The sequence below is a fragment of the Phallusia mammillata genome, chromosome 2, assembly GCF_965637545.1.
Source record: "Phallusia mammillata chromosome 2, kaPhaMamm4.hap1.1, whole genome shotgun sequence".
Taxonomy (NCBI): Eukaryota; Metazoa; Chordata; class Ascidiacea; order Phlebobranchia; family Ascidiidae; genus Phallusia; species Phallusia mammillata.
Window position 1 is genome coordinate 11084895 of NC_137253.1, and position 11207 is coordinate 11096101.

At 36.8% G+C, this 11207-nt stretch overlaps 1 protein-coding gene across 1 annotated transcript; it reads right to left on the reverse strand.

The window, feature by feature from the left end:
* Positions 1 to 2220: 2220 nt before the first annotated feature.
* LOC145214520 (uncharacterized) lies at positions 2221 to 9250 on the reverse strand. Its single transcript, XM_080083068.1, has 13 exons — positions 8559 to 9250; positions 8436 to 8500; positions 8291 to 8368; positions 8077 to 8229; positions 7752 to 7910; positions 7002 to 7188; positions 6179 to 6318; positions 5517 to 5657; positions 4902 to 5105; positions 4243 to 4402; positions 3723 to 3932; positions 3170 to 3268; positions 2221 to 2980 (listed from the first exon to the last, which is right to left on the reverse strand). The coding sequence occupies exons 1-13, from the start codon at positions 8602 to 8604 to the stop codon at positions 2817 to 2819; spliced, it is 1806 nt and encodes a 601-aa protein (XP_079939194.1). The 5' UTR covers positions 8605 to 9250; the 3' UTR covers positions 2221 to 2816.
* Between the last annotated feature and the right edge of the window lie 1957 nt (positions 9251 to 11207).

Here is an 11207-nt window from a genome sequence, read left to right on the forward strand (position 1 = left end):
TCACCATATTGCGTTTTGTAGCAAAATTAAACTTTAAATAGGCTTAATATTTAACTTCATTTGAGTCTGTTCTTTTTTAGCCGTCTTTCTACAGCAGCAGTGCGTATGCGCACAACTTACCAGATTAACAACTATACTTGTAGGTATAAGCCATATACCCATATCCTATTTATGGACAGGAATGCAGAAACCTCCGGGCCTTAAACGTTACTGGGGTCCGCGGTCCTTTAGGGGTCCGTTAGGACCGCGAAGCGGGTAAGGTAATTCTATAATCTTATTTAGCGTCAGTTTGTGCCACTGAATAAATCAAGAGATATGAGAAATCGACTATCTCCATTGCTAAACAATAGCCTTTATTGAACGACAACTATCAAAAATGCAATTGTTCGCGCACAATCGTACTGCTTTTTAGTCTTGTCTGTAATGTCACAAGCTGTCTTTAGAGTTTACATCATTATTATGCGCAATTTTGCATAACTAGCGAAAATCCTGCAATCAACTTTCGTTTTTCTGAAATACACATTTCAGCTTAAGGACCGCGAGCCCTTGAAATAATGACAACGGGACCGTTTTGACAAAATTATGAAAAAGTTTGGGAACCACTGATCTACAGTTAAGTATTTAACACAAAACCTGTAGACACCACGGGTTGATGTTATTTTAATGTCAAAATAAAAGTAAAAACAACTTTGTTTACCATATAATGAACTTCCTTCACAAAATAACACCAATAGTTTTTGAAACATCCTCGATACGGTTGGTTATTTTCATTCTTGTCTGGGTGTGTCGTATCAGAACTTGCTTGTTTACATCGGGCTGAGTTGAGTTTACTATTTCTACGGATGAAACAACACGTAGCAGCACAATCTTTGTTATTTGTCTAACTGAAGGATTTTAATACAAGTCGGGTTCCGTAATTATGCTGTATTGTTAAACTCTTTCACTTTTGTCCAAAGTGCATGGCACCACAAAAGCGGAAGTGATTTCAATTGATGTACAAAATGATACAACACAATATTTATAGTTTCAATCGCAACCGTTCAAGATATTTACATGGCATTTCACCGCAGACTCTTGTGCACGTGGGGTCAGGAGTTCAAATCCCATCGTGGTTTCTTCGGATTTTTGTCGGTTCGATACCTTTAGGCGAAAAAAATTTACCGGTCGCTGACAGAACACAATCATTTCATAGGCTATATGCTTTAATTTAAACTATTCGATCACAGCTAAGATGTAATAAAAGCCCGTTTATCTGTGACTGTAAAAAAAGCCAATCGAAAACTTTTTTCTATGCAGTAAAGCTTGGGCTAAAACAATTAGTTACCAATGCAGTCTACTAAACATCAAGAAAAAAATATTTTATGGTTGTTTGTTTTGTTTGGTGGAACAAAATAGAAATAACGCCCGCTGTGAATTTTTTTGGAGCAAACGTACTGAATGCAGATCACTTTTTGACTTAATCTTTTTTGTGTTATTTTGTGTTTATTTTTATTTCTTTGGTTTTTTTCTAAATCCCACTTGTCCGGTTGTACAAACAATACCTACATTTTGTGTTAAATTTGTAAGAGCTGATTTTAATGCAGTTGTTTTACTAATTTTATAAAACTTATCCCAAGTGATGAAGACCAGACGTTTAATTTCACATAGTGTTTACATTTTCAGAAAACTTTGATTTGTGCTCTCAATTTTGATGCCATCATAAGACTCACACACTGTATTGAGAATAAATACAAATACTTGTTTTTAATATTTTTGATTTTTTTACACGACCCTTATTTGGTACCTAACCGCCCCAACAAAGAAAACTGGTAAAAAAAGGACCTGACAAACAGCCCTAAAACGCCTTGTTTAAGATCAATTGTCGTTTATTGTATATGGTGTTTGTTGTCTTGGTCTTTCCTGAGACAGGCATGTCAATCAAACCTTTGAGCCTATAAAAGAGCTTCTTAAAAACAATTCGGGTTCGGGTCAGTCAACTATTGTTTTTAGTTCTAGTTTGTCAGCACTACATGTCCCTCTGTGAGACAAGAGTATTTTTTATTGTTCGGTATTTTTCTTCGGAAGGCGATTTTTCTAGCTAGTGATTTGACCATTTGCTGTGCACTGATCTAAAGCCGCAAAAGCAATGGTACTTTGCCTGATCTCCTACGTGGTACTGTAGCGACTGATCACTTGCTAGATTTAATCCTTAATTTAAGTCCGACTGTGCACAATTATATCCGTAGTGACTTTGTATTAGTACAAGAGTTGAGTTATGTTATAGTGATGGTGATATAAAAGTGACATCGTATCGCTTGAAACAATATGTATATATACGTACAACTGTCAACGACAAACAATCAACAAAAGGTGACAACATACAGCTGTGTGGAATTAAATGCTTGAGGTGTTGATTGATTTACTTGTCAAATACGTTTGTTCAGATCACAATCCCACATAGTACATTTAAAAGCTAAATGTGCCTGGACTTCATGAAACCAAACTCGTATTTGCTTTCTCTAACGTTCCGGTTTGCATCATACACAACAATTTAGCATGCAAGCAAGGTGTTACTTGAAGGCACATCAAAAAAATTGCGAAACTTGAAAAAAGACGAACAAGGTCCGCAAGTTAGATTTCGTAAGGCAAAATCATGACACAATATGCGGCCGGCGTCAAGTCAGTCCTGAATCATAAATCAAAAACTTTATTCCGAATCGGTGTTTTTACAATTCTGGAATATTATGTTAGGCAAATTTGTTAATAAGCTTAGTAAACAGATGAAGCAGGCAAATCAAACAGCAGCTCAAAATTCTGCTTTATTGGCGATGCAAATTTTAAAGGCTCTTCAAAGCACTTGTGAACTGAAGCATCTGAATAAAGTTAAGACTTAGCTCAGTTTGGATTCTTGTGTAATAAACGTCAGGTGATCTCTTCAGCATTTTACTCAGGCCCTCCAAAGCTTGGCCGTCGAACGACGAAAGTATAGGAACCAGGTTCTCTGCGAAACAAAAAGTTTAATGATAAACTAAACGAAAAGCAAGTTCCGAATTAGGCTTTAAATGAGCCAATATGTAGTGTCAGAAACACAAAATCAAAAATTTGCTGACCCATCGCTGATATGTGGATGTTCTCAGCATCGGAAAGATAAGCTCTAATGAAAGGAATATAGAAAACCATCATAACCTACCAATGCCTGATTCTTTTGCCCATGATGCCACTTCGTCTTTAGTCCAGTTTCGCAACAGATTTGTACTTTTATTTGAACCTTGCTCGGCGGAGACAACCTCTGAAAAGATAGTTTTCATGTGAGATTTAGTTTTCACATGATCGTACTTGTCATGAGTTTGTATCAGTTTGAGGTTAAGTTGTTTAGAAGTAGCATTAGAAATCAATTTTATTAAGTTTGGCTGCATAAAATGTAATGGGTTTAGCTGAGCTTATCTTTGATTTTTGGGCCAATCTCAAAATTTCAAACCCAAATCCGATTTTGTGTAAATGCCCAAATGATATCCAGAAGTAAGATTTAGATTAGTAGATAAGTGAAATTCAATGTAAAGGCAGGGCAGGCCAGAATCAAGCCCGTTTTTGCAAACAAAACTTAAGTCCAAAAAGGGCCCGAACCCCCAAAAGCCCGGCCCGAATTAAGTTTTGAACGAAAGCAATTTCAACAGTTTGATTTTCCGAACTTAACATGTATATAACATGTTTTATAAATTGGAGCAAAATGTCTATAGTAGAACCTGTAGTTGTTTTAGATGTGGGTTCGACTTCCATTTTTAGAGTTATGTGATGTAGTAAATTGTCGAACTTTGTCTCCTTCCAATCTTTGTCAGTGATATCAAAGTAAAGTTTCATTCCAAGGAACGCACCAAGCCACCCGTCCGGTTTGTATTTGGGTTCAAGCATTAGAGGTATGATTGGCTTTCTGAGTTTGTACGAATATTCCGACTCTGCAAAGTTGTAAAGCGTTATATGCAGGAATGCCATTTCGTCCTTGTTTTAGAGATGTGTTTTTTTGTGGGCAACGTCGTTGAAAAAATGATTCTCCTTATTTCTCTGAATGTTATTAATTTTGACTTTCGTTCTTAGTTTCAACAATATTTAGCTTTTAATTTGTTTGTGACCAAATATAAAATCACAAACTTATCCACAACACAAAAAAGACCACCGTCATAAGTGGCACTGACGCTTTATTGTAACACACTTTGCAACATTTAGTTGTGAAAACTTAACTTTTAGTGCGTTTTTTGCATTGTTTACCTGTTCTGCATGCGTTGCTGTTTTTGTATTTCTCTGTCATAGCGATCACTACCACACTGGCATTCTCAATTGCCGCTGCCATTGCTGACAAAATCGAACCTTCCATGTTATCCACATCCATCCAGACATTGTAACCGCTTTCTTTGAGTTTGGTTCGTAACTAAAATATAGGATAAGTAAACACATTTAGACTTAAGATTCATTAACTTTTTTGAGAGTCCAGCCTCCTGGATAATATGTGCCGTATTTGTTTGAAAGTTCGTTTATCATAAGCTGGTAAACCTTATAAATGCCCAGTTTGTTCCAAAATAACCATTGCATATTTCACTTTACAACATAACAAAAGGTCTATTTAGTCAATTTTAAGTTTGTAGACCCTTAAAATACATCACGAGCTAGAATCTAGATTTGCCAAAATAGCGAAGTGGCCGGGGCGACCGCGTATTGTTTACAAGGTTGTAAGTTCTAATCCCTTCTATACCGATTGTGCTTTCCAGACCAATAATTTTAATCAAGCGTCCTTACGGCTTTTTACGATCCGAAAAAGATTAAATAAAATGATTCATCTGACCGGACACCGAAGCAAGCTGCTCGGCAGTAGTCGACTCATTCGGGCGATGTCGGTTTATAAAACAAAACAAACAAACAAACAAACAAACCTCTAAAATAGTTGGCTGTACATTCCACTGGTAGCTCAACATAATATAAGGTTCATTGCCATTTGTTTCCTTGGTTTCATCGTTAAGGTTTGTGTAACTTCCTTCCACATTAAATACTATCCCATCACAGGACCGTTTCATCTTTTTACCAAGAGCATCAGCCTTCTCAGCAAACTGATGAACGACTTTCAGTAAACCAGGTTCCTGTTCATTTATCAAGATTTTAAAAGTATACAATTTTTTAAAGTATGCTTTATTTTGATGTCATTAGCCCTTGTTTGCGCGAAACTAAGTTTAGTTTGTGTTTAATTGTCAAGTAAAATGGATTGAAACATATTGGATTGCTTTGCTGTTTAAAACGAAACCCGTTAGTGTTAGGCAATTGTTGTTTACTGCTTAAATCGATCGAATAACAGGTTCAACAACTGTTAAATTTGGTGAACCTGAACTGTAGGCTATAAAGTTTTGGTCGGTTTCGGGCTTCCTAAATCTATTTCTGTGTCAGATAAGATCGGGGTTGGCTGACAGTTTAGTTCCTGCCTCACAATTTGTGATGACTTTTTTCTACAGCCTCGTGCAAACAAAAATATCATGTTAAGTGAAAACCCCACATACCTCTTTGATTTGTGACTTGATGTTTTCGTGAAAGGACAAAGTCCAAAGACAATTCATTGCTACCACATGTTCTTTTGCTGAAAAGTCTTCACCCAAAGTTACAAGCAGCAATGGAAGAATTCCGGCTTTGACTATGGACACCTTTGTACGAGAAACAAACGTATTCTGCATATATGTGATATCTGCTCGCTGGTAACATACATGCATATGGTAGAGATACTGACATCAGACAAACCGATGGGTAGCGTAAAAAGCACAGTTATTTGATTTAACAGTGAGACTCGGATAGGGTTAAGAACGAAATGTAGGGTTAGGGATTCAGTCGGTTCACACCGGTTCTATAGAACCGTCTCACGAAATTTTATGAGATCAGCGAACCGGTTAGCATTACTGGTTAGTAACCAGTGGTTACTGTCAATGGACTTTTTGTAACAGAGGTGGCTGAAAAATATAACTTTTGTGATTGAACCGGCTGACAAAAAAATGGAATCCCACCATTGCTGGGAACTATAAGTTGCAGAAACATGTTTAACAAAAACTATCCCTAACCGTTACAACTTTTACACAATTTGCTTTTAAAAATGGACACGCCACCAAACAAAATTGTTTGCCGTTTTGCAATAAAATTGATTTGCGTTATATATTCTACTTCCACTTAGTACCTTATTGTTGTCATTTAAAGCAAGTTTGCTGAGACCGACTAGCAATTCGACCACAGTAAATGAGTAGGTATCTGTAGAATGCCCTGGCGAGTACATTGCTGTTTTCAGAAGTTCAACAATAAACGAAATTACACCAGATTCTGCGAAAGAAAAAAACAAAACAATATTAATTGATCTAAAATGAAAACACAACTGTCAAAGAACTTAATTGTGTACATATATAGAATACATCTTAGTGCAGACGGTTTAATTGCTGTTGTCATTATCACTGCAGTATTAAAAACTGAGTCCGCGTATGGTGATTCTAATCATAGCATTTATCATAAATCAATCCCTATAAATGCTTTTAACAAGCTTATCACTGACAAGTTTTTAGCGCTGTTCATAGATGTGTTTGCTTTCCACAAAAGATACTTTAAACCAGTGGTTCTCAACCGGGGGTCAACAAAGGGTTTACAGGGGGTCCACGACAACTTCTTAATTCGCGCAAAACGAGATTGAAAAATCGCGATTAAAAAAAATGAATTTTTTTTGATATGTGCTTCATAGGCGAGAAACTAAAATGTATTGTGACTTTTTAATCCCAGTGGCAAACCACGTCACATCACAATGCAATGGTCTTTCTTGTTGATTCCAGATGTCCCAAACAAAGATTAAAACTTTGGTCCTGGACCGAACGTGTTTTTGTGAACCATGCATTGGTAGCTTGTGAATAAACAAAGTACAAAAACTACTTTAAAAGGGGTCCGGAACTAGCTTATAGCACCGAAACGGGTCCGCAAAGGCAAAAAGGTTAAGAACCATTGCTTTACATTTCTAATACCTGCAAATATTTGTTCGTTTTCCTTTTCATCGACGCAATATGCAAGTACTAGCATTGCTTGTGCTTTGATCATTGGGGAGTCGGATTCGTGATACTGCAGTATTCTTTGAATCCCGTGGTTGCGTCGTATCAAAGTGCGGTTGTCGTTGCACAAACAGAGGATGTTATGCAGAAAAATCAGAGTCGCCTAACAATTGCATCAATGTAAATGTTTAAGGAGGCCATAAGCTGAGTGAAACGAACTTGACAAACCCACCACTGTATTTGAATTGCACAGCCTTGACTTTTATATGGCAAATACATATATTGGCGGAGAGCTTATTATTGCAAACGCTTTTGTTTTTGCTGAACATTTTAATAGAATGCAATCATGGACACTTTGCTGCTCAAGTAAATTAAACATACAACTAGACTGCTATCACATAAACGGGTATTCTGTTTATGGATTTTTTATCTTTTAGCTAAAGCAGGGGTGTGCAACCTTTGCTACTGTGCCAAAATTAGATCGCGGGCCGCACCTGTGTATAACACAAGGTGGTTTTACTTCGTTGCTTTCCAAATACTTAACTGCAAGTAAAATTCGCACTTGTTTCTATAGACACATACTGCAAGGTCGTATAACACCGGCCGCATTAATCTGCTCAAAAATAAATAATAGTTGGACCCGTTTGTCAGTACACTTGAAACCCAAGCGTCTCTGCGGGCCGCAGGTTGCCCAGCCCTGAGCTAAAGAATTGATACAGTACTTACTTTTACAAAGTATTTGTGGTGGTCGCTTTTAAGATTTTCGACGGCATTTTCTTGCATTGAAAATTCTCTCATACATCGCTCCACGGCCTTTTCCTGTTGGAAAGCAGCCTCACAGAAGTTCGTACAAAGATCAGAGTATTTCCATAAAATGTCTTTCATCTGTGAAGATGTTTGTATCAACTAGATATCAGTAGTAACTTTAGTACCTGGTAATAGCTATTTTAAAAATTTATTATGTATCTTTGATGGTTAGGGCGAAAGAACAAATGCACCATATGGAGAAAAATCTAACTTTTGTGTTTTTTTTTTATAGTAAGCACATTACCAATTCATATGCTGGGGCATTCAAATATTGTTCCTTTTTAACATCTGTGTTATGACAGTGATCCCAAATTGTCACAGAAATGTCGAGAAACTTGTGTTTTACCAACAAATTGCCAATTTTCCTGATATACTTCTTGTTTCCTTTAAAAAATCCCTTAAAACAAATGGTTTAATTTACTTCAACCTGCTGTAACTGCGTGAAAATCAAATCTAACCATATTTATATCCTGTAACTGCAATTCTCCGTCTCTATTCCAAGGAGTTGAATTGTTTGCAAGTGCAACAATTCTTTCCTTTCAAACAAACAAGATCTATTAAAAATGAAACTACGTATGTCAACGACAAAAACAGCTTCGCTACCTCCATCCATTTAACGTAACTTTCGTCAGAACTTGTTGTTTCATCTGATTTTAATTCTTCGGTTTCTAAAAAGATTGTATTTTAAAAAAACTTAAGCAATTTCATTTGTCATGTCTCACTTACCGTACTGCTGGTTTTTAAACCCGTAAAATTTGTTTTTGGTCGACATTTTAACCAAGATGCACGAGAGTTTTGATGATATGGGCTTTATAAATCTTCTAAAATAAGATTTACGAAACTAAGAGTCCTGAACTAAAAAATATGCAGAATAAAACACAATTTCCAACTGTCGTTCTTGCCGGTATTAACTTTCATTTCATTACAATATTGCGTTTGTTAGCAAAATTAAACTTTTAATTGGCTTGAATTATACTTCTTTTATGTTTGTTTCTATGATTTTGCCGTCCTGCTACGCATAATTTACCAGATTACTCCATATTGCAGGTATAGACATCTGCCCATATCTTATTTATGGACAGCGATGCAGAAGCTTCAAAAGGAAAAATCATATAAATCATCTAGATCTAGAGAAATAATTCTCAACCGCGGCAAAAGTAGTTAACTACTTATTTTGCGACCCTCCAGATCTTCACTAAAGATTGTTGTGCCAAAAAGCGGCCTCTTTCACCACGATTATCGTGTTCTTGCATACCTACAGCGAACCAGACAGATTGCCTTCTTTCTTTGACTCCCATCTTATGCGGTTAATTCGTACATTGCGGTATTCTGTTCTATGGTTACCATAGGCGCCGAGTTTGACAAAAATGCAAGGTGGATAAAATATGACGTCACTTTATGCGTGCAACTACAAGAACTTAAATTCAAAACCAAACAAACTTTCCATAGAATGGAACGTTGGTCAAAATCGGAAAAAAATATGTTAGAAATAATGTTTAGTTGGCAAATTTAACACGTTGCTGTTTACCATTGGTTTAGCAACGATTAAAAAATGTTTCCTCAAGTTTAACCATTTATTACAACACATTTGCTCACAACAATGGCCGAGCATTCACTGGCAGACAATAGTGTGTTTGACGTCATAAAAAAGGCACTAACCCAGTGGTTCTTAACCGGTGGGAAATTTAATGGTTTTCAGAGGGTAATTATGTAATCAGGTAACCAAACTCGGGCCCGAGGGTCGAACCCATCTTTAAATTAATCGTTGAAAGTAACTTTCCTAACATTTTTCCGCAACAACATGTAAGATTAATTTCAGCAAGGATTACAAGACACATACAAATCCAAAGGCCGTTTGTTGCATCACAGACAAGAGTAAAAAGTATCAATGACTTTGCTATTGTGCGCGAATAAGAGCCTTTCCTTTGTTGATTGTGATGCAATAAATGAGTATTGCAAGCAGATGAGACTCTTCAATATTTCAAAAACTTTAATATCTCACCAAGCACTATTTAAACTAAATAAGATTGCAGTATACCTTTGGGGTTCCAGACCAAATCGCTTTACAAAATTATTTCATTTAAAGAATTTTTTTGTTAACGTAGGGCACAAAACATGATTATAAAAATAACAGAGGGGGAAATTTGAAGTTGGTGATTGACTTTAGTGGGAAACCACACCAAAAAGGTTAAGAACCACTGCACTAACCAAAGCTGTTTGCAGTTTTGAGGCACGTTTTGTTGCTGTATCGCCAGCACGTTTAAAAGCAAAATTGTTCCGCCTACTCGGCGCCTATGATGGTTACCAAATTTGATGATACACAATCCCTGACAAATTTATCTCATTGGCGTTAACCTTGTTTGCGATCCAAACACTTTACGGAATAAATTTAGAATATTCGAACGTCACACAGACGGCAAAGCGAGAAAACGTTAGGTACTCCGGTCCTTGTCAATGAACTTTCTGAGTAGGCTTCTGTTGAAACCCCCAATAAAATAACTTTAATGAATGTAAGAAGAAGGCTACGTCAAAGAAAAAGACTTGAATTTTTAAAACACACCCCAAGCACATCACAAAAGATTACATTATTTGAACGTTTCTTTGAAACACATTGCCATGTTACTTGGGTCAGTCGTTTCTACATTTATCTCGCAATTTTAAGTGGATCATGGCTGTTTTTGTTACGTCACAATTGAATAATGGTGTAATCAAGGTTAACAATATGGAACAGAGTACAGTCGTGCATTGCTGTTCGCAACAGTGATATTTATGAATCATTCATGCTTGAATTGCTACACAAAACCGCTGCGAACCCTTGTGCAATCCCTAAAGTTCACGGAACTCCTGGAAGGGTTGTACGGAACCCTAGGGTTCCGCGAAACCCAGTCTGCAAAACATGGCAGTTCCCGACGAGATCTAGTGCGTGTAGGACCTACATGTCCCGCGTGCGTGCGTGTATCGACCCGTAAGTTCCCGTGCAAGACCTATTTTAGCAGGCACAAAGCAAGTTTAAGAGGTAAAGACAGCCCAATTAAATGCCTTTAGTGCAAAATTTTCGCGTGCAAACCCCAAAACTATGCGCGCAAAAATTTATTTTCAAATTTACCACTCTATGAGCCATTCGGACCAATTTCTCACATTAAAAAAAATGCTGGGAGTCACAAAGACCTTTTTAAATTTGAAATAAAATACCACTGTAAAAACGTTTTTATGCTGTCTCACGACATTCGACTTTTTGTTGTTAGTTAGTTCCTTGCATATTAGGTACACTTAAAACTTGCATAGATACAGAAAAATGGCAAACCATTTTGGTCAGCAGTAAAAGCGAATGAACTTTCCTACGTTCCCACGTAGCAATGAATACTGTGTTTTCAT